Source organism: Lipotes vexillifer, unplaced genomic scaffold, assembly GCF_000442215.2.
Source record: "Lipotes vexillifer unplaced genomic scaffold, Lipotes_vexillifer_v1.1 scaffold418, whole genome shotgun sequence".
In the NCBI taxonomy this organism is placed as follows: domain Eukaryota; kingdom Metazoa; phylum Chordata; class Mammalia; order Artiodactyla; family Lipotidae; genus Lipotes; species Lipotes vexillifer.
Window position 1 is genome coordinate 6,807,900 of NW_006798629.1, and position 23,898 is coordinate 6,831,797.

Below are 23,898 nucleotides of genomic sequence, written 5' to 3' on the forward strand. Positions count from 1 at the left end.
TAAGTTTGAAATTACTATTCTTTAATCGATACTTCCCTGAATCCCATATCTGATCAAAAACTATAAACAGCTACCTATCCCTAGAGCTATGCTGTTCATATGTAGCTGCTAATCACATGTGATTAGTTATATTATAATTAAATCGGGACTTCCCTGGCAGTCCAGTGGTTAAAACTCCGAGTTCTCAATGCAGGGGGCACAAATTTGATCCCTGGCTGGGGAACTAAGATCCCTCATGCCTCATGGCACAGCCAAAAAAAAGAAAAAAAAAAATTGGTATCATTTAATTCAGTTTACAAATCAGTTCCTTAGTCACAGTAGCCACATTTCAAGAGTTCAAGGACCAAGTGTACTAGTAGCTAATGCACCGCACAGCACAGACACAGAACACTGTCATCATCACAGGAAGTTCTACTGGGCTGCCCTGCCTTAGAGAATCGAGTCCTTCCTCTCACAATCCCACAAATGATCCTTATTCAATTTCACCTCTAAATGCCTTTGCTCACACTGCTGCTGTTTCTGGAAGGCGCTCTCTGATCCCTTTTAACTACTCTTATTTTCAGATCCTCTTTAGCTTCGTTCTCCACTGTCTCTCAGTGAAGACTGGAGCAATGAAAAGAACATGAACTTTGGAGTCATAATGAAATGGGACCAAATTCCAGCTCTACTATTTATCAGCTTTATGGGCCTCGGTTAGTCATTACTCTCTCTGAGCTGTTGTGAAGATTAAATGGAGTAACATATGCAAAGTTTCTAGCACTTAGCAACTTCCTTCTCATTTTAATTACTACCTCTCCTTTAAAGTCCATAGTGCTAACAATCTGTATTACGTTAGTTTACAACAAATAATATCCTATCTTATATCGTTTCCTACTTGTGCAAATGCAGGAGTCTTGTCTCCCCAATGCGACTATAAACTCCTTGAAATGGTAACACTATTATCCTTTTTCAGACGTCTCCACTGAGTTTATGGAACACAGTATGCGCTCAGTAAATACTGGGCATGTCTACAGAGTTGATTACATTAATTCAGAAAAACAAAAGAACCTGTAAATCCAAAAGATTTGTCTTATTTCAAGGAGTCAACTTAGAAAATTGTGCTCTTTTTCTAATGATGTCACAAATCAAACTATTTGGAAGACATTTAAAAAAAAACATTCCTCTGCTATTTCAAATGTGGCAAATCATGGCCTGGGGAAGATGTGATTTCTGGACGTAAGCCAGACTAATTACTCTCAGGCCATATTCCCTAGAATCTCATTAATACAATTTCTGTTCTCAATCTCTTCTACACCACTTGTGCCTCACCCTGCCCCTGCCACACATCAGCCAACAAACATTGAACTCTAACTCTCCTTTCTTTTCATAAAACCTATTTCTACATGAGCAGGAAATCTCCTTATTTCAGGACTCTATCACTTCTTAACGGAAGGAGTGTACATATAAAGGAGAGGAAATTGCTGCTAAGCGTTTCAGAGGCAGGTCCCAGGTATCACTGACATTCAAGGGCACTTTTGGTGGGAATGTAAATTGGGTCCAGCCATTATGAAAACAGTATGGAGATTCCTCAAAAAGTTAAAAATAGAACTGTCATATGATCAAGTAATTTCACTTCTGGGTATCTGTTCACAGAAAACAAAAACACTAATCCAAAAAAGACACCCACACCAATGTTCACTGCATCATCATATACAAGAGCCAAGATATGGAAACAACCTATGTGTCCATTGATGGATGAATGGATAAAGAAATTTGGTATACATATATACAATGAAATGTCAGCCATAAAAAAGAATGAATTCTTGCCATTTGCAACGACATGGATGGACCTAAAGGGTATTATGCTAAGTGCAATGTTAGAGAAAGATAAATACCATATGATTTCACTTATGTGTGGAATCTAAAAACCAAAACAAATGAACAAACATAACAAAACAGAAACAGACTCATAGATACAGAGAAAAAACAGGCGGTTGCCAGAAGGGAATGGGCTGGGGGGGGATGAGTAAAATAAGCGAGGGATATTAAGAGGCAGAAACTTCCAGCTACAAAATAAATGAGTCATGGGGATGAAATGTTCAGCACTGGGAATACAGTCAATAATATTGTAATAACTTTGTATGGGACAGATGGTGACTTATTGGGGTGATTATTTTATAACATGTAGAAATATCACATCACTATGCTGTGCACCTGGATCTAATGCAGTATTGTACATCTATCATACCTCAATTTAAAATAAAATGTATATAAAAAAAAACAAGCAGCATTAATCATTACAGAATAACTGACACATGGGATTGATACTGTGTAAACAATGTTGACTGATTTTTTTGTTTCTGTTTTTTTTTTTTTTTTTTTTTTTTTTTCTTTAGCAGTACGCGGGCCTCTCACTGCTGTGGCCTCTCCCATTGCGGAGCACAGGCTCCGGACGCGCAGGCTCAGCGGCCACGGCTCACAGGCCCAGCCGCTCCGTGGCATGTGGGATCTTCCCGGACCGGGGCACGAACCCGTGTCCCCTGCATTGGCAGGCAGACTCTCAACCACTGCACCACCAGGGAAGCCCCCCAATGTTTTAATTGGTGTTTGTGGCAAACTACATTCCTGAAACAAACACAAACCTCTCAGCTTATTCCATTTCACATAAATTTTTATATTTTTTGCTTTATGTACTCAATATTTATTCCACTTTAAAAGGAAGAGACAATTCTACACAGAATGTCTGGAGGCATCACAATGGGGGCTGATTTAGAAAGCTTTGAGACTATAAATTTTAATTTAAATGTTGCAGCAGGTCCCAATTGCCTTTGTAATTCATACAGTTCCATGTGCCACATAAGAAAATCAGACTAATTAATACACAGTAGTACTCTGTTCTTGCTGATTAATCACTACTTCTTTCTATAAGTTTAAACAGAAGAAACTGGAATACACTGCTAGTTAAACTTTCCAGTAACTAGACAGCTTAGTTTCTATACCATCAGGGAAAAAGAGTCCTCCCTTAATAATTTTTGTATCTTCTAATCCATAGAACAGATCTATTTTTCAGTGAAAAATAACTAATCAATAACATGAGAAGTAATGAAGTCAACCGTGCCAACACCCACACACAGAAAAAGGGTCTGAAAAAAGCCTCATAGCATGCAAGGGCTGTTAGGAAAACACTTGCAAACCCACTGGCATGTTTCCTATTCACAGGTGTCCTCTTATTTTTCGTCCGTGCACAGCTATTCACTGAATGTCTACTACACTCTATAGCCTGACACTGCAACTGACCCCCAACGCCAACAGACAGCCCAGAACCTTGAGAGACATATTTTCACTTCAACCCTGCTACTTTTATGGGGAAAAAAAGAGGCATACAATGTTCCAGTTCTGTCATCAATATCTGTGCTGCTACTGTCATTACATTTCCCATCTTTTTATTCATAATTTCCAATGGTAGAGGTCAAGTTGTTTAATGTAATAGGTGGAATGATTTTAAAACTTGGCCTAAACCTTGATCTGTCAGTATTTAAAAGGCTCATGTATCACTTGGAATCCTTGCAATGTCTTACTAGCACACAAAAAAAACAAGGGAAACAAATGTAAGGCAAAACCTTGAACTCTCTGATGTCCAACACGGCGTATGCGTGTGTGGGAACCAGGCCCCACCTCTCGCCTTCAGCTTCAGTCATCACGCCAGTGGATGCGGTGATGAGGACGTCCCCTTTGTGAAACCTGGAATGGACCCAACAGACCAATAATCAAAGGAAAACACATCTGTACTCTCAGATCACACCACCTTTCCTTTAGCCTCATGGTTTACATGAAAATCTCCACAAAGTGGAAATCTTTTCTAAAATGGGCTATTCCCAACAGCCCCCAGAGAACTTGTAACAAGTACATTTCTATTTTACAGCAAATCAGAAAAACTATTACATTTCTTTTTCCCTCCCAGTTTTAGACAACTTAATTCTCAGGTAGAAACCTATCAATGAAGGCAAATAAATGCTGAATTTTCAAATGATTTACAAATAAAGGTGAAGATGTGAAATATCAAATGTATTTTTCCCAAGCCACATCCTTTTATTTATCAAATCAGTGAGCTTTCTGGTTTCAATACTGAATGTGTATTATTGTACAGTTTTCCAGCTCTTCATGTGGATTATCCATTTAAGGCTTAAGCTATCTTCCTCTTTATGTTCTCACCCTTCTCTCTTCCCACCTTCCCTCAAATTGGTAAGTACTCAGGAAGTACAAAATTACATATTCTAGACTCAAATGTTTGGATTATCTACCATCTGGATTAACTGTAAGCATCAGTGAGGATGACTGAGGGCTGGCTGGAGCGAGTGCATAAAGTGAAGTCTATTTTAAAAACACAACGTCCCTAATAACTGAAAATGACAGCCTCTGCAATATCCATTCTAAATAAGACATGAAGTTTTTATTTTTTAAATTTTTAATAAATTTATTTTTTTAATTTATTTTTGGCTGAGTTGGGTCTTTGTTGCTGCGTGCAGGGTTTTTCTAGTTGTGGTGTGCGGGGGCTACCCTTTGTTGTGGTGTGTGGGCTTCTCATTGCGGTGGCTTTTCTTTTGCGGAGCACGGTCTCTAGGCGTGCGGGCTTCAGTAGTTGTGGCTCGTGGGCTCTAGAGCGCAGGCTCAGTAGTCGTGACGCACAGGCTTAGTTGCTCTGCGGCATGTGGGATATTCCCAGACCAGGGATCGAACCCGTGTCCGCTGCATTGGCAGGCGGATTCTTAACCACTGCGCCTCCAGGGAAGTCCCAACATGAAGTTTCTAAATAGCCTCTTTTAGTACAAAAGGCAGAGACAGAGAAATGTTTACCTTTGATAAAGCATTCGGAAAGAATTATCCTTACTGAAAGTCTGGCTGTCTGAATGCATGGCGATCCTTTCTGGTATCCATCCAGTCAGTGCATGAAGATCAATATTCTGCAACATAAACACAGGACTGTCAACGTGGCTTTCAAGCTCATAAATAAATCCCCAGGGTAGCTATTAAATCTCATTGATCTGATATGATGATTCTGATAGAAATAAATCAGAAGGTAGTAAGTTGTTCTCTACCAGTAATAAATCTCTTATTTAACTCAAATTCCTACCTGGATTTAAGCACAAGCCTCTCTTCTTACAATCTATGCTGCTTTTCCTGAATTCAAAGAATTGTTTTACTGATAAATATGATGAAAACTCAAAACGCTTAACAGAAAAAACTGCTTAGATGATGATGATGACAGTCACTCACCATTTACTGAGTTTTTACAAAATGACAGTCACCTTTCCTAACATTTTACATATATGCTCATTCCTTCTGTCTTTAAGCTGACTGGGTAAATCAACAGGCAATGGATTAGAAAGCTAAACTAAAAATATTTGAAGGACAGAGCAACTGAACATGGAGGCCGGGAAGAAATTTTAACATCCTATTACCTTTAACTATGAACTACACATTCTTTGACTAGCATTATAAGAACCAGAAGGATGAAGGAAGGTGGGTACTAGGCAAGGATACTAACCAGGTATGAATAATGGGTGATTTGCATATATTACTTCATTTAATCTTTACAGTTCTTGAGAGGTGAGTATTATCCTCACATCACAGACAAGCAAAGAGGCTAAGAAAGGGTATATACCTTTCTAAGGCAACAGGCTGATTAGCGTTATAATTCAAAGTCATGCTAGTCTGAATAATTTCTGGCGTAAGGCCAGTGGTTTACAACTAAAGGACACTGGCACATACCTTGATCTTACAGGTTAAGTTGTGTTAAGGTTGGGAAAAACTAACTCCAAACTCCTTGAACCTGAATTTACAAATCAAAAAAAATATACAAGGATGACAATATGACATATCCCTTTGATCTGCAGAGGCTTCTCTGGAAAGGTACACTGTATTTAACTGGCCATATATCCCACCAGAACAGCAGACACATACAGTTTAGGCTTTCCTGAACACCCAATCTATACAATGTGCAAATAACCTTACAAAAGAAAATATGTACTCCCATGATAAGGTGATTGATCAATATTTTTCAGGGGTTGACAATGTTTTCATTTAAACCAAATATATCATCCGTAATCTTTCGAACTTAAAATAGTCATATCAGATAGCAAAAGTCTGTGCCTGGATCATCTTATAACTTACTGAATTGGATCCTGGGAAATCATATCCTCCCATGACTTTCATGTATGCTTTTTCTATAAGAGAAACCCATAATTCACTTTTGTTGTTAGAATAAGAACAGAGCAATTCTCCCTTATGATCCACAGGTAACTGGTCATCAATTATCACCTGGAGAAAGAGAACATTAATTTCCTTAGGTGGTACAAAATATCTTAAAATCAAAAATATCAAAAAAAAATATCAAAAAACCTCCACACCTTTCATACTGATAAAATAAAAGGCATGCTATGCCTATTGTTAAGGTAATGATAGTTTCATATTTCTAGAATCTGATCAATTATAAAATGTTTTGCAATGTCTTTCTTCAGGTTGACAAGTTCATCTCCCTGTCAGGTATTAACTTTGAGCCAATTGGTTGGTTAAATGCTTTGGATCGACCAGCAAAATTGTTAGAAATTCTAGAAATGTATACTATATCTAAAATAATTACAGAAGGGCTTCTCACTATTAAGCTAAATAACAATATTAACCTAAACCTGCAGAAAGATTCATGCTGTGTTTAGTTGTAAAATATTATGGCTAAAAAATACATTTAAATAGTACAGAAATATAGAAGTAATCACCACAAAGATACGGCTTCTAATTCACATTATAGAGTGATTTGGGAAACAAGAGGATAAGAATTTTGATCTAATATTAACAGAAAAACTATGCAACTGCATTTTGAAAGATTCTTTAAACAAGAGGTTATCTAAAACTTATAGTTCAGAAAAACCACATCCTCAATAATTTTGTTTAGTTTTTAAGAAATCAGCTAGAGCAGTGGTTCTGAAAGGGTGTTCTCAGACAACAGTATAATCATCATTGCCTAGGAACCCGTCAGATATTCAAATTCTGGCCTCCTCTGCAGACCTACTGAATCAGATACTTTAGGGATGGGGCCCAGCAATCTTTTTTAACAAGCTCTCCAGGTGATCCTGTGCACAATACAGTTTGATTATCATTCAACTACAGAGCAACTTCTCAGCTTCTCACACGGGAATCACTAGGGGATCTTGTTTAAATGCATATTCTGATTCAGCAGGTCCAGGATGAGGCCTAAATTCTGCAATTCTAACAAATTCCCAGGTGATGCTAATGTTGATCCTTGGACTTCCATGAGTCGACAGGAGCTAGAGAATCCTAACAACACAAGGCCCTTACAACATGGTTCGGAACCCTTAAAGAAATTAAAGATGTTAAATTTATTATTTTATTTTTTATTTATTTTTTAAATTTATATTTGGCTGCGTTGGGTCTCCATTGTTGCGCGTGGGCTTTCTCTAGTTGCAGCGAGCAGGGGCTACTCTTGTTGCGGTGCACAGGCTTTTCATCACTGTGGCTCCTCTTGTCGTGGAGCACGGGCTCTACGCACGTGGGCTTCAGTAGTTGTGGCACACAGGCTCAGTACTTGTGGCTTGTGGGCTCTAAAGCACAGGCTCAGTAGTTGTGGCACAGGGGCCCAGCTGCTCCACAGCATGTGGGATCTTCCCGGACCAGGGATTGAACCTGTGTCCCCTGCACTGGCAGGCAGATTCTTAACCACTACGCCACCAAGGAAGTCCCAAGATGTGCAATTAAAAACTATGTATATATTTCACAAAGGAAAACAATATTAAAGGTATCTTACATCTCAATTTATGACTATACACTTAAATTGTTCTGACCTAACAGACTTAGTATGTCTGATATCCTTTTAATCAAAAAGATAATTAACAACCATCAGATTAAAATTCATTTTAAGCATTAGCAATCATTAGCTCAATGTCACTTCTGGGAACTTTCTATAAATTTTCCCAAACCCATTTTTTAAAAGACTTTATGCTTGTCATGATTTTTATTTTTAATTATTACTGATGATCTTATTGTAGAAATATGTATAATATCACAGAGTCAAAATCAACTAAACTGACTTTTAAAATGTTTATACAGGGCTTCCCTGGTGGCGCAGTGCTTGAGAGTCCGCCTGCCGATGCAGGAGACGCGGGTTCGTGCCCCGTTTCGGGAAGATCCCACATGCCGCGGAGCGGCTGGGCCCGTGAGCCATGGCCACTGAGCCTGCGCGTCCGGAGCCTGTGCTCCGCAAATGGGAGAGGCCACAACAGTGAGAGGCCCGCATAACGCAAGGAAAAAAAAAAAAAAAAATGTTTATACAAATAACATTTCTTAATGATTCTATTCAAGAGCCAAAGGTGGGGAAGAGAGAAGGGGCTGATATGGGGAGAAACATTCACCTTTCTAGGGACACCATTGAGGTGAAGTTTTACCATATACTTTCCACATGGGTTGTACTCTGGCTCACCATCCTTATTCTGAGGGTAAATTATGCTTTAATAAGGAAAAGAAATAGTGAAATACCAACATTAATATTCAATATAAACTACTATGCAGAATAGTACATTTTATTTAAACATATGCTATTGTCTTAGAGATTTTATAAAAATAAACATAAGAATATTTGTCTATAATAGGCCTGTAATAGAAAAAGAATTTTACCCTAGTCAAAGTGCTTACTCAGTATAAATAAATGAAGAAAATATCTTATGCAATCATACAGCAGAGCATACATTTTACAATATTCTGAAAAATGCTCAGTTTTTAATTATATACTATAATAAAATTTCTATTCAGTGGATATATTTTAAGCCAATTAAAATAATCTACTTTTGTCCCCAAGACATAAAGAGAAGACCATTTCAATTAACCACAACTAAGGAAATTATAACTCTGACAGAGATAAAGTTAGCAGAACTCTGATAAAGTACACAAAATTATCTAGTAAGAAACCTGTAGAAACTATCAGTATCAATTTTCTTTCACAAACTGCACATTATTTACTTACATGGTCTGTTTATCCAATGGCAAACGGCTTGAAACTAAGGTCTGTATCTAATTCATCTTTGTACTTTCAGGACTTAACAAAAACCACTTGGGAAGAGTTGTACAAAAAAATTATAATGCTTAATTTTTACAATGAATAATTTTAAGGTAATAAAACTTATAAAAATTGAAAGAAAAAGTATTTCCCAGTACCATTTCAGTACATTCTAAAGCAGTTCTAGCCAACAAAAATGTTATTTTATATTTCATACATTATATTTTAAAGTCTTATTTAACCTAATATATCAAAAACATTATGATTTCAATAAATAATAAATATAAAAATTTGAGATATTTTCCAAGAGACAGTTTTTGGTGCTAAGTTTCCAAAATCTGATCCATTTTACACTTATAGCCTATCTGAATTCAGACTAGCCCATTTCAAGTATGTAATATCCACATATGGCTTATGGCTACTATACAGTACAGTACAATTATAAATATGATATGATTTTAATTAGACCTATTTCATTTATTTCAAAACATATTTATTTCATTTATATTATTCTAACTATATGTGCATATGTTCTTAGACTGTCTTAGCAAATCTTTCCACACTCACAAACCATCTGCTTGACACACAAGGGCCATAATATTCTAAGTGATATGCCCGCCTCACTTTCTGTGCAGATAAAGCCCAAGCTTTTAATTTCTAGTTAAGAGACAATCCTATGAAAAGGGCTAAAGGGACAAATATAAAATTTTACCTGGTAATCAACTTCTTATTAAATCGTCTTTCATAAGCTGCACTGATAGCCAGTGACGCCACAAACGAACAATCTGATACTATTGTCTGTTAACAAGAATTTATTAATACATTCACTTATTCATGCAATTTCAACATTACCACAATATTTAAGCATTGCATCTAGAGCCTAACTTTTTACACTAAATATCTTGACTGCTGCTTGAACAGGAAAATAATAAATAGAAATGCCATAGCGCCAACTAACACATGTTTTGTTCCAACAAATCCTAGGAAAAACAAAGTATTTCAATTAAGTTAATTTAGAATAATTAAATATGGATGAAGCATTCCTACATGGATAAAAAGCATACTCAACTGAATCACTCTTTTTAATGACAAAAAATTATGGGCATTTAAAAAAAGTTGGTTTACTATAATATGACCAATTAAAATGAATATGCACATCAAAAGATTTGAATCATACTATTTCAGGACCATTATTTTTATACTCATGTGGAAAACATCTGTGACTTCAATGCTCAAATGTCATTAATAAACTTTACAATAAAGTCACAGAGTTGTTCTACCACTGAAGTGTTTTAAATAAGCCCAATACCTTTCTATCTTTCCTATCTATTCTCTTATCAAAGGTGAAATTCAGATTCTCAACTTTCTCATCCACAAGCACATATCAATAAATAGGATGTATATGAAAATCTGTAATTGTTCAACAGTTATCATATCTCAGTATGTCTAAGTCAAAGTATGCAGGATGAATAATTTTTCCAATTATACTAATGCGTCTAAATATATAATAAAAATCTAAGAAAAAAGGCAAATGCATATTCAAATTACTTTAAAATGTTGGCTTTTCATATAAAATTATACAAAATAAAAGTTTACCTGCTTTATGCTGAAACTAGACACAGTATAAATCATTGTAGGATTGTTGGTGAGGTCTTCTGGTCGTACCCATTTAGAAAATGTAGCTTTTTGTTTAGGTGATAATGGTAGCTTGCCACATCTATCACTGAGGTGATAACAAAAATTAAATAATAATAATAATGATAAAATTAATCTTAAAAGATGACTCAAAAGCAAAATTAAATTTCCTAGAGAACTTTTTTTGGTATAGTGATCACAGCTAAACTATATAATCCGAAAAAACCCTCTGGTCAAATCTGGCTCTTTACACTTAACCTTGAATCCAATCTGATTATCCTCTTCAATTAAAAAAAAAATGTACATAGATAACTGAAAACAGAAGAGCAACCTAAACTCTTTCTTTTATATTTATTTTAAGAATATACTTTAAGAGTTTAATTTAGCATGGTTATATTCAAGAAATTCAGTTTCAGTAAAATGGAGCCATTAACAACAATACAATCTGATTCATTCAAAAGGACTGAGGAAGCTACAGATCTTTATGCTGGCTCTTGACAAACTCTTCCCTGCAAGGTTAATAATGAGAGTATCTAATTACTGAGTAATAAACATGTGCCAGGCATCACACAAAAGTATTTTACATACATCATTCATTTAATCCTCAAAACAATTCTATTAAAGCAAATTTTCTGGAAAAAGCTTTAAGTGATTAAATAACTTGCAATGTCAAAGAGCTAAGAAGTAGAAGAAAGGGTATGTGAATCCAGGTCTCTGGTGCCAAATCCACCATCTTACCCATTGCCCTCTACTCAACTCACACTGTGTAAGGAATATACTGTGTAATATTTCTGCAAAATTGACGTACAGCACAAAATTTTAAAAATCTATACCTTTCTTCAAACTGCTTCCAGAGCAAGGGCAACAAATCTTTGGGTTTCAAAAGATTTCTAGGATAATATAAGTTGTATGATATGCAAACTGAAAAAATATAACATTTTTTTTTAAAAAAAGACTGTTGATAGACATTAGGAGAAAGAGAGTTTTGTGGTCAGATGGGATCTGAAAACTCCTCGTTAAAGTACTGGTTTTTCTCATTGGAAGGACATCTCTAAACCTTTAACAAGCCAATGTTTACTGGAACTCTCTTAGAGCAGAATATGGTATATAACACTTCTCAAACTTTTTTGATGATCATCTCATACATCTCATAGAGCCACTGGTGTTCTATGCAACATTTTGGTACCTGTGTACTACCATGACCTGACTAAACAGACAGTGAGCTGGGTGAATTGAGAAGAATTTAAAGACAGCTGTCATAAAACTTTTAGGAGAAAAAATAAGGCTGAGTCAAATCTAACCTGCCATGTAAACCAGAATTCAGTAAATCCAAGACTCCTTAATATCTGTTTCTCTCAAGTCACCACTAAATCAACAAATTCAATGCTTATTTCTTAGAACTTTAAAAATATTTTATAAATATAATGTTTATTACAATACATGACCAGAAAAGAAAAAAATTTAGTCACCCAATCTTTCTAACCAAAGATTCATACACTGGGGAGCTTTTAGCCATCAGTCTGCTATCTCTGAATTTTAAAATGTTTACTGTTACTTTTTCTTCTGATTATTCTTACTGTAAAATAATCCAGAAAAAAAAAAAGGAAAAATCTTGCCAGTTAGAGCATTTAATTTTACTTGATTTTTCTTAAAATTTAATTAACTCAGTAAGTATTCACTGAGCACCTGCCACATGCCAGACACTTGTGCAGGCACACGTTCTCTGTCCTCATGCAGCTTATGGTCCCGTGTGGGGGACAAGCACAGAGCAAGGGGTCACACACACAATGTAAAATCCCAACTCTGACAAGTGCCATGCCTAAATTAAGGGAGTTGGTACAGTTATATTTTTGTTTCCATTACATTGTAAGCATTTTCCCACGTTACTTAATTTCTTGAAAACATGATTGTTCATGATTGTACAAAATTCTTCTTGGGACATTCTGTTGTATGAGCACTAAAAATATGATTTATCTCAATCTGTTACACAAAGACTGGAACTACTTATAAACAGAAGTTTATATCTCTACTTCGATATAACCATTTAAGAGCATTCTAGAATAACTGATTCACATTTTCATAATTATAATAATATTGATGAATATCTTTTATATAAATCTTCTACTAGATCTGTAAATATTTTTTAGAATTGGTTTCTTGAATTGAAATCACTGGGCACAGGGGTATAAACATTTTTAAAGTATTTGAAATGTATAGCCAAATTATGTAATATAACTTAGTATTTAACAAAATAATTATGCTCTAATAGTTAATCCTTATTATATAGTGCTTGCTACAGAACAAGCACCATTGTAAGTACTTTATATTTTATTAACTCATTTAACCATCACAGTAACACCATGAGGTGGATTCTATTATTACTTTAAAATCTGAGACAGATTAAAAAACTTGCAGTGTTACATAGGATATGACACTGGAGAGCGTGGGTCTGGATTCTGTGCCCTTAACGTCAGTGCTATAAGCTTCTTAGATATAAACAATTCCTAGATCCAAATCAGTCACTAGCATCACATGGGTGTCTGAGGAAAACGTTATGCTGATAACTTGCTGGCTTTGAGATGCTTAACTTCTGCCCATCCAAGAAGAGCAAAACACTAGAAATGAGAGAGCAGCTATTTTGTTCTTTATAGTCTTTATATATTCTGTACACAATAAGCATTCAACTCTCTGATGCTCTCTGATGATAAATAAAATATAACATGCTCACTGCAGAAATTCTGAAAAATAAAAATGTTTTAAAAAGTAAATCACCTAATTTTGCTGCGTAGAGATAACCACTGTAAACATTTTGATGTATAACTTAACATCATGTTTTTCTATATATCTATAAACACAAGAAAAGAAAAATAAAATTTGGATGTTATATATAATTTTCTATCTTTTAAAATTCATATATCGCAAGCGTTTTCCCTATATTCTACGGACTTATTTTTTGTGGAGAGCATATAATATGTAATATAATAATATGGACATGCCATTATTTAATCACTCCCATATCGCTGGATACCAACTTTGTTTCAATAATTTTCTGCTGTAACACTTTGGTAAATGCTCTTATTATATACATCTTTGACCGAATTTTAGTTTCCTTGGGAAGGCTAGAAGCTGGGAGTCCTGAAACAAACAATGGTTTTAAGGTTCTTAACATAAGCTGCCACTGTCCCGGCAAGCTGTGCTAACACTTTCATAATGAACCCTTTTCTTGAATTGGATCTTCTTAGTAAACAACAACCCTGTCATTCTATTCCACCTTTCCATTCAACATCTCTGCTGACTTGCCTTTCTGCTGTGATCCAACACCAACTGGGCAAATATTTACCCACTACTTACCTTGTGCCACGTACCGCGTCAGACACTATGAGTATACCTTAGGCAAAAGGAGGCGCGAGCGTCCCGTCACCAGGGAAGGGTCGGAGGCACTCTCGCGATGCTGCCACACCTCCTTCCCACAGCCACACCTCTTTCCCAATCGAATTTTTTTATTACGCATTTTAATTTCAAGGCTATGGATTTAATTGGACTCCAGAGGATGGGGAAAGTACTGAAAAATCAAAATAATTTTGAAAGTAAACGTTGCAGTAGTGCTTACTTACCAGAAAGGCATTGGGTAAGCAAAACGTTCCCTCAAATCAATGTTCATGAAAGGAACATATTCTATACCATTTATTTTTGACGTTGTCCTATAAAATACAAGAAAAAAATCTAGAGTTGATGTTCAAGTCTACCTTAATTACCAATTTTATTTAAACTTCTTAAAATTCAAATGACAAGGTATGGTACTGTAATAAAATTAAACTCACCACCTCATGTAATGTTGATAACTTTATTTGAACAAAATTTTCACGAAATAGTTGAATACCAGAAAATAACTAATCCAATTCAATTCAATCAGAGTTATTCTTTTAAGACTAACATCCTTTACAACAAAACAACTGTCTCAAGATAGGGCTACACTAGAGGTACTGAAAGTGTCACCAGGACACAATGCAAATTGTTTCCTAAGCCCAAAGAGAGAAAGCAATTGCTTAGTTATTTGGGGATTTAAAAAACATAACATTTACAATTCTGGGAAATATGTTCTTTATATTTTCTGGTTATGAGACTAAGGAATGGGTAGTGAAGAAGGTAGTGGCACAGATAACAGTTACGGCCTCTTGACAAATCTAAGAAATGTGACTTGTAGTAGTTTTGCATGTTCTCTTCCTGTTTTGTTTATATGTTTACTTGCATATATTAGCTATTTCCTTCTGTTTCTTTCCCTCCTTTCATTTAGAAGGAGTTGCAGGGTAACTTCACCATTTAGTCTCTAGGTAACAATATACAGTGAGACAATGACTGAACTGGAGGACTAATTAATACAGTGGGTGATGAACATAACATCTGTGTATCCTCATCTTGAGATGGTGAGAGCTTTTCACTTGTATGAAGAAGGACAGCTGCATCTTGTTAGAAACACAGAGCTGTTCTGTAGTAGTGCGGAATTTCAAACGTGTGCAGAAGGGAGCATGTGGGTGCTGAGTAGCCAAAGTGTTGGACTGTTATGAACTTGTCTCTCAGGTCCAAAACCACTCTTTTTGTTCTCCTCTGTGTTGTGCTGGTTCATATGCATTTTTTCTAGGCAAAGAGCGCCAGATTAGTAGGAGTAGAATTAAAATCTTTAGCAGGAAGAGAGAAAAATGCCCTCAGGTGGCTGCTAAAGAGGAAGGAGCCCTTCTAGCGCAACTTCAGCAAACCAGAAAGAGCAACCTCACGATGTGCAGCTCTAAGCAGGCTGATCTCCTTCAAAGCCCAAGTGAAGAGCAGCTGCACTGGCTCAGAAAGCGATCAAGGATTTCCACAGCCTGTTCTTTTGTATTTTTAATATCCCCCGAGGCTGCTTTCAGACACTGAGTGGGCTTCCCAGCCCAGGTGTTGGCAAACTTTTTCTGTAAAGGGTCAAAACAGTATCTAGTTTTGGCTTTGCAGTGAGGTCTCTGTCACATATTCTGGGTTTTTTTGTTTTCTTTTTTGCAACCCTTTAAAGAAATGTAAAAAAAACATTCATAGGGCTTCCCTGGTGGTGCAGTGGTTGAGAGTCCGCCTGCCAATGCAGGGGGCACGGGTTCGTGCCCCGGTCCGGGAAGATCCCACACGCCCTGCAGAGCAGCTGGGCCCGTGAGCCATGGCCGCTGAGCCTGTGCTTCCGGAGCCTGTGCTCCGCAACGGGAGAGGCCACAACAGTAAGAGGCCCGCATACCGCCAAAAAAAAAAAAAACAAACCATTCATAGCTTAAGGCTGCCCTTTGCTGACTCTGGCCTAGACTGCTATTTCAAGGTAACAATTAGGGCTCTGGTCACAAGATGGAAGAGATGATGAATGGTCTGCCATAGCTCTACTTTGCCCCATAACCTTTATTATTCAATTCTGAAGAATGGTAAGATTTTCAGAAAAAAATATATCTAGCGGAAATGAGAATACTAAAATATATTAGAAGAAATTTTAACCATTCCAAGTTATGACTATGTGACAACATAACTTATAATTACACAATAACAGCACGACACATTATAACAAAGATGTGACTACGACTCAGCAAACCTAATGAGAGTAACATTACCTGCATTGATTATGTTAACAAAATTGTTCATTACAACCAATCATAAACTGATTTACCTGAGAACTTCTATTTCTTCTGCTGTGTATCTCTGTCCTTGTGCATCACATGACTGTGGACTTATAAATGGCTGAGGTCTTTCAAGGAAGGGATTAGTTCCTAGTGGAAAATGTGCTCTCACTGGAGGTGGCTTTGGTTTAATATTCGTTGCCTTGATTTTGCATGATGGCTTTGTTAAAGGCTCACTCAGTGCTTCTGCTCTACAATAGAGAGAGGTACAGAAAAACCATTCTAGTTTTTCTTCTCACATTTAAGCTTTCCAGAACATAAAATTTACTTCAAGAACCAGTCAAGCATCCCTAATGTAAAATTAGTATATAAAATTCCTACGTACTAGTCAACAGTTCACTACTTAAGCTACTCCCAAAGGTAAGTATTTTTGCAAACAACATTTTATTGACAACATTAGTTGAGCACTTATTGCATGTCAGATCCTATGCAAAGTAAGGGGGATACAATAATGTATGAAACACAAACCCTACTCTCAAGGTGCTCCTAGTGTTGTAGGGAGAGAGACAACTGCACCAAAAGTGAGATGCGAGGCTGGAAGTACTCTATGCAAGTGAATGCACAGTAGAAATTATTGACTTGATGGGAAGCGGGTGAGTCAGGGAACATTTTTCCAAATTGACATTTGAGCTGCAGAAGAATCCACCTGGGGAGCAAGGAAGGGTTCTAAGCAGAGAGACCAGCATGAGCAAACGTGTAACAAGCTAAGGTAATTTCAAAAGAATGGACGGGGCCCCTGTGAACAGTACAAATGAGAGGCAGCAGGAGATGAGACCAGTGGCAGGGACTGGATCACGGAAGGTCTCATATGGTATTTAAGGGAATTTTGACTTTATTCTGTCAAAGAACTAACAATCTAAAAAACAGAAGTTCTTAATCTAAGGTCCTTATATGAGATTTAGGAGTCTTGTTAACACTCTGAAATTATACGCAAATAAAACGTTACGTTATCTTTTCTGTACAGCATGTCCATTCTTTAGAAGAGATCCTAAAAGGAGCCCATGACTGACCCATGCCCCTGCGCTGAGGAGGCACTCAGAGAGTACTAGGTGGGTTACCCACATAGGTAATAAAAGCCATCTATGATTCTGACTGGGGAAAGAAGTAAAAATGGAGAAGATAGCTATGTGTCGAGTGCCCATAACTTCATGAATTTGGAGAAACAAACTAAATGTTAGCTGATGGTAATGAAAAGGAGGGATAACCGCTATACCTCAATAAAAAAGAAGGGCTGGGGGTAGCACAGCTACCTAGTCTGAGCCTCAAAAGGAGATATTTTATTAATTTGCGCTATAACTATAAATGCCATTCCACCCTTTTCCTTTGCCTATAATGCTTTGTCTATACAAGAGGTATAATTCTCTTGTGCAAATACATTCATTATTTCTCAACAAATATCTACTGAGCACATGTTGCATGTCTGCCCTCTGCTAGGTGCTTAGTTTCAGCATCGAACAAAGACAAAATTCTCTGTCCTCAAAGAGCTTATATTTGGGGGACAGGGGTTAGAAGGGACACAGACATTGATAACAAATATGATAAACTGGGAAATTTCATATACCTTAGAAAACAGTAAGAGTTACAGGAAAGAATATAAGAACAGACGAAGCAGGATGAAAGTACTGGAGGAGATTAAATTTTAAACAGAGTGGTGATGGCAGGCCTTATTGAAAAGCTGACATTTGAGCAAAGAGTTAACGGAGCTACACACATGTATAATTTGACGTATCTGCATGGCTGGCTCACTCTCAGTCTCTCCATTTCTAGTAGTAGCTCTGGAAGGGCTCTCCGGAAGTTCTCTCTTTGGAAGTCTGATGTTAAACAACAGAAGCGAATCTACCATTTCAAATACCATAATCATTTTTGTTTTAGACACAGCAAAAACTAAATAAAGTATTTCTTGACTGATTTGTTATTTTTTGAGTTTAAAGCACGGATGAAGACACAGAGATGAATAAGATGCTCTCTGTACCCCTAAGGAGTTCACCATCTAATGAGCCAAAATGACATGTAGAAAACAGCAGCAGGGAACTAGAGAGGGGTAAATTCACTCAGAGGAAGAAGGCAACTTTGTTCTGGATCTCAGGTTTGCTACCACGAGCTCCACCACACATTCAGATAAACCTGTCTCACTGAAGTAACACAGTACGCTGCCATCCACGGATAAGAACTCGAGGCACCAAAACTCACCTGTCTAGTGCCTGTCGTGCCAACTGCTTCAGTTTGTTTTGCAGAGTTTTATCAGCGGTTTCATAAGACTTAAGAGAAAGAGAGACAGATGTTCCAAAGCATAATTATTAATTTGCCTCATCCATGATATTTCTAAGCAAAAAAAAAAAATTACAATGCACATTACACTTCTTAAAATTATGAGAGAATAAACCAAGACACTTTATTTTTGTCCTTAAAGGTATCATTTAAATTGTGTTGAAAACTCGTCACTGAGGTAAACCCTAACACCACTTAATTCGGACAGGTAGTAAGTGGAACACAACCGTATAATCACAGTGCCACAGAAGGACTGGCAGCAGGAACCCCAGAAGAGCAGTGCTACTGTACTAAGTGAAATAAGTCAGCAGGAGAAAGACAACCACCTTATGCCTGCATTCATATGTGGAGTCTAAAAGACAAAACAAATAAACAAACAAAATAAAACAAACTTATAGGTACAGAGAACAGATTAGTGGTTTCCAGAGGGGAAGGGGGTTGGGGGATGGGTGAAATGGGCGAAGGGGGTCAACTGTATGGGGATGGAAGGTAACCAGACTTGCGGTGGTGATCATTTTGCTGTGCGTACAGATGTCGAATTATAATGCTATACTGTGCACTGAAACTTACGTAATTAAAAAAAAAAACCCCAGCACTTACCCGTAGTCTCAGGTACCTACAGAAATGAGGCTAGATAGTTCCTCTGAATAAAAGACCTTGGACAAAGAGCCAGCCCTCTGAACAATGCTGAGAACACCACTCTCTACCACATCACATCCTCCTGTCAATGCGCTACTCTTACGCACTAGATGCCCCGGAGAGCTAACAGGCCCACCAGGCTCCTCGGGAAGCAGTAAAAACCGCTCGACATATAGACTCTACACTGCAAATTAATAAAGCTCTCCCAAACCACTAACTTATTTCTTAGCGTATGAAATTGAAAAAAAGGGGGAAGTTTTATTTTTTTGGTGATGAACCAAAGTCGTTTTTTCCCTTTTTTTTTTTAAATTGAAGTATGTACAATGTTGTGTTAGTTTCAGGTATACAGAAAAGTGATTCAGTTATACATATATATCTATTCTTTTTCAGATTCCTTCCCATTATAGGTTATTACAAGATATTGGGTATAGTTCCCTGTGCTATACAGTACATCTTTCTTGTTTATCTATTTTAAATACAGTAGTGTGTATCTATTAATCCCAAACTCCTAATTTATCCCTCCCCCAGGAAGTTTATTTTAAATTCACAGATTGTGATGATGAATTCTTCCTATAATAAGTTAATTTTAGTTATAGGGGTATAAAAAGGTCAAAAATGGTACCTATAATTTAAAAAACAATTGCCAAGGGACTCAACCTCAATACTGTCAAATTTTTAACAAGATGTTAAAGTCCATTATTAATTTTCTATTCTTCACTATCTTTTAATGAGGAGTAACTTAGTTACATGTATAACAGGATAATTTTTTTTCTTTAAGGAATTGTTAAGTAAAACTCACTAGTAAGGGGAGAAATTTCTTAGCATAATTCCACCAAACTTAACTTGTAGCTATTATACATACGGTTTTCAGACAGAGATCTACAGCTTCTGTATACAGTTCTATAGCATCTTCAACGTTCCCTTTTTCATCTTCATCAAAAGCTTGTGTAACGAGGAAATGGGCACGCTCTAAGTCCAACTGATGTTTTGATTTCAAAGGATCCGCACTCTTTGACTGAACTAGGATAGGAAAAAAAGCCACACGGAAGAACTAGCATAGGAAGAAAGCCACATACCTATATATGTATCCAGGGAACAACATAACATTTTAATTCATTCTTTACCAAAACTCTATAATCCTTCATTTTAAAAGCTTAGCAAGGTCAAAAAAAAATCCTTAAAAAAATTTCCCCTGAATTTCTCTCTGTCCCTACCAGCACTTTCTTCATTTAAAAAATAAAACATAGGAGTTCTCCACACAAAAAATAAAACTGAAACTTGGAAAAGACTAAATCGAAAGAAACTCAATTATGTTTTAAGGTAATTTAAATTTTTATTCAGTATAGACAATAATTATGTAATATACTAGGCCTTGATGATAAAATGCATGCTGTTTCCTATTCATCTGGGTCCAGAATAAGCTATATTTTTACTGCTCTTTGAAATAAGTGCTTCTGTTTGTTTTTAATATAAAGATACATATCCATAAGAGACCTGCATCTAGAATATAAAAAGATCTCTTACAACTCAACAATAAAAGGACAAACCCAATTTAAAATGGGTGTGATGATGATGTCATCAACTTGTGTCAACTTGACTGGATCACAGATTACCCAGCTATTTGGCTAAACAAGATTTCTGGGTAGCCTGTGAGGACGTTTCTGAATGAAAGTGGCATTTGCACTGACACTGAAAGCAGACTGCCCTCCCCAGTGTGGGTGGGCATGATCTAATCCACTGTGGGCATGAACAGAACAAAAGGCAGAGGGGGAGAATCTGCCCTCACTGCAGGACTGCTTGAGTTGACACATTGGTCTTCTCCTGACCTTGGACTGGAACTCACACCATCAGGTCCCCTGCTTCTCAGGCCTTTGGACTTGGACTGAACCACACCACTGGCTTTCGTGAGTCTCTAGCTTGCAGAGGGCAAATAGTGGGACTTCTTAGTCTCCATAATTGCATGAGCCAATTCCTCATAATAAATCTCTTTATGTACATCCTACTGGTTCTATTTCTCTGGAGAACCCTGACTTATACCACGGGCAAAGGATCTGTATAGCCATTTCTCCAAAGCAGATATTCAATGGCCAAATGGCACGTGAAAAGATGCTCAACATCATTTGCCATCAGGGAAGTGCATATCAAAACCACAATAAGATGCCATTTTATACCCACTAGCATGGCTAAAATAAAAAAAGACAGAAAATAACAAGTGTTGATAAGGATGTGAAGGAAATGGAACATTGCTGGTGGAACTGTAAAGTGGTATAGCCACTGTGGAAAACAGTTTAGCAGTTCCTCAAAAAGTTAGACATAAAGCTACCATATGACCTAGCAGTTCTACTTGTGGGCATATATCCAAGAGAACTGAAAACATATGTCCACACAAAAACTTAGACACAAGTGGTTATGACAGCATTACTAATAATAGACAAAAGGTGGAACCAAGCCAATATCCACCAAGTGATGAATGGATAAATAAAATGTGGTATATTAATACAATGCTGTATTAACCATAAAAAGAAATGAAGCACTGATACATGTTACAAAATGGATAAACCCTGAAAACATTATGCTAAATAAAAGAAGCCAGACACAAAAGACCACATAGTGATGACTCCAGTTACATGAAATGTCTAGAATAGGCAAATCCATGGAGACAGAAAATTGATTAGTGGTTGCTAGGGCCTAGGGTGTGGAATGGGGAGTGACTACTAATGGCTAAGAGGTTTCTTTAAGGGTGACAAAAATGTTCTGAAGTTAGATAGCGGTGATAGTTGCACAACTCTGGGAATACACTAAAAACCACTGAACTGTACACTGTAAAAAGGTGAATGTTATGGTATGTGAATTACATCTCAATAAAACTGTTTTTTTTTTAAAGTTTTAAATTTTGTTTGTCTCAAAATTGTGTCTGATCTTTTAAAAACTGTAACCCTCGGTAACACTTCTAAAGTATGTATTAATTCCATTTATTAAATGAATGTTAAAATATTTAGCTTAAGGCTTCTCAGCCTTGGCACCACTGACATTTTCAACTGGATAATTCTTTGCTGTGGACGGTGCTATGCATTATAGGATTTTCCCTGCAGCACTATCCCTGCCCTCTACCCAACCAAATGCTAGTAGTATACTGCATCCCTACCCTGGTATAAACATCAAACATCTCTCCAGACATTGCCAAATGTCTCCTGCGGGGCAAAACCGATTCTAATTGAGAATAACTATCGAGCCTAAGGTTTCACAGCTACAATGGAAGGGTAGGGACTCAACTTAGATCTTTGAATTCCAAGTCTTGAGTTTCTTATACTACACTGGTGAATTTCAAACTGGGTTACCTTTCCCCAACCCTAAAGTCAAGCCATCTCTCAAAGTCTCTTGACTGTCAGCAAACTTTATCTGTTTTAAAAACTGGGATTCTGAACAAGATTTTTATTTAATAAAGGACTCTCCTCTTTCAAATAATCATTAAGTAAACCATTTAATTCTCTACAGATTACATGCCATTTATTGAACAAAACAGGTCAAAAAACAGGCAAAACATTTAATGTATATTATGCTTTAAAAATCCTTTTTGAACTTTACTTCTGTTTCACTGGCAAGTTTTCATTCTTCAAGAGATCAGGGCTGTCTCATTCTGTGCCTGAGTATCATATAAACATCACATTTATAAATTTAAAAACTTCATTTACTTAGCTGGGAAAATGAAGTGCCTCTGAATTCCATGGTATTTTGAATACATGAATCAGTATAACTTTGTACTAAGTGAGGCCCTGACACACAGGCAGTCCACTTTTCAATGCATGCAATTTCTGGGCACTGTCTTAAAGGAAAGTGCCATGTCTGTAAGAGGACTGTCATAACAAGAAATCCAACAATCAAATCTACTTTATCCTAACTATGAGCTTGTAACTGCTCATATCTATTCAGAATGAGTGGTAGAAAGTAGCACAAAGTCCATCAGAGAATGCTGAATAAGACTCCTCTAAGCTTGTGGCTTTATTACACAGCCACAGAAAAAAAGGGGTTAAAAAGAGTCCTCAGTGACATGAATGCATTCCTAAAACAAAATGTCAGTAGATGATCATTTTCTTTCCTACCACGTGAACACCAGATTTCGCCAGGAACCACTTATCTCTAACAGAATTGCGATCATTAAGCCTGTGAACTTGTTTCACAGCGTTTGCAAAAATAACTACAGGTTGTTCCAGGTCTCTGCTTACCTGTCCCTTTTCCAAGATATGGTTTAAAACAAGAGTTTAGCTAAGGTCTTGAGGTTGAGGATATCGATATAGTAAAGACTGTGAACCCACTGTTGAAGTCTTCAGACACTGAAGAGGAGGAGTCATTTAATTTTAATAGCAGGAGAGGGCATGTGAGAGATGTTTAAAAGCAGATTTTAACAGGGTCCTAATACTGACTCTGCCAATGATACACTGTTTGAACGTAGACAGTTCATCTCTATCCTCTGAGAAATTAGGATATCAGACTGTATCACCTCTAAGGTTCCTCTTCACAGATTTATCACGTATTTCCACATTATGATTTTCAAAGATGTGATTACCAAAAAAGAAATGAGCAGCAACCAAGTGAGGATCAAGAATCAAAGATGAAAACGAAAGGGAAAGA

At 36.8% G+C, this 23,898-nt stretch overlaps 1 protein-coding gene across 1 annotated transcript in view; it reads right to left on the minus strand.

Moving 5' to 3' along the window:
- Positions 1-23,898, minus strand: part of CAPN7 (calpain 7) — a 37,522-nt gene that overhangs the window by 10,777 nt on the left and 2,847 nt on the right. Inside the window, exons 3-12 of the mRNA XM_007470641.1 lie at positions 20,132-20,289; positions 18,553-18,620; positions 16,353-16,553; positions 14,293-14,379; positions 10,640-10,766; positions 9,756-9,841; positions 8,403-8,496; positions 6,151-6,297; positions 4,834-4,940; positions 3,600-3,720 (exon numbers count right to left, since the gene is read on the minus strand). Of these exons, the coding sequence (XP_007470703.1) occupies positions 3,600-3,720; positions 4,834-4,940; positions 6,151-6,297; positions 8,403-8,496; positions 9,756-9,841; positions 10,640-10,766; positions 14,293-14,379; positions 16,353-16,553; positions 18,553-18,620; positions 20,132-20,289 (1,196 nt within the window). The remainder of the gene's footprint in view (positions 1-3,599; positions 3,721-4,833; positions 4,941-6,150; positions 6,298-8,402; positions 8,497-9,755; positions 9,842-10,639; positions 10,767-14,292; positions 14,380-16,352; positions 16,554-18,552; positions 18,621-20,131; positions 20,290-23,898) is intronic.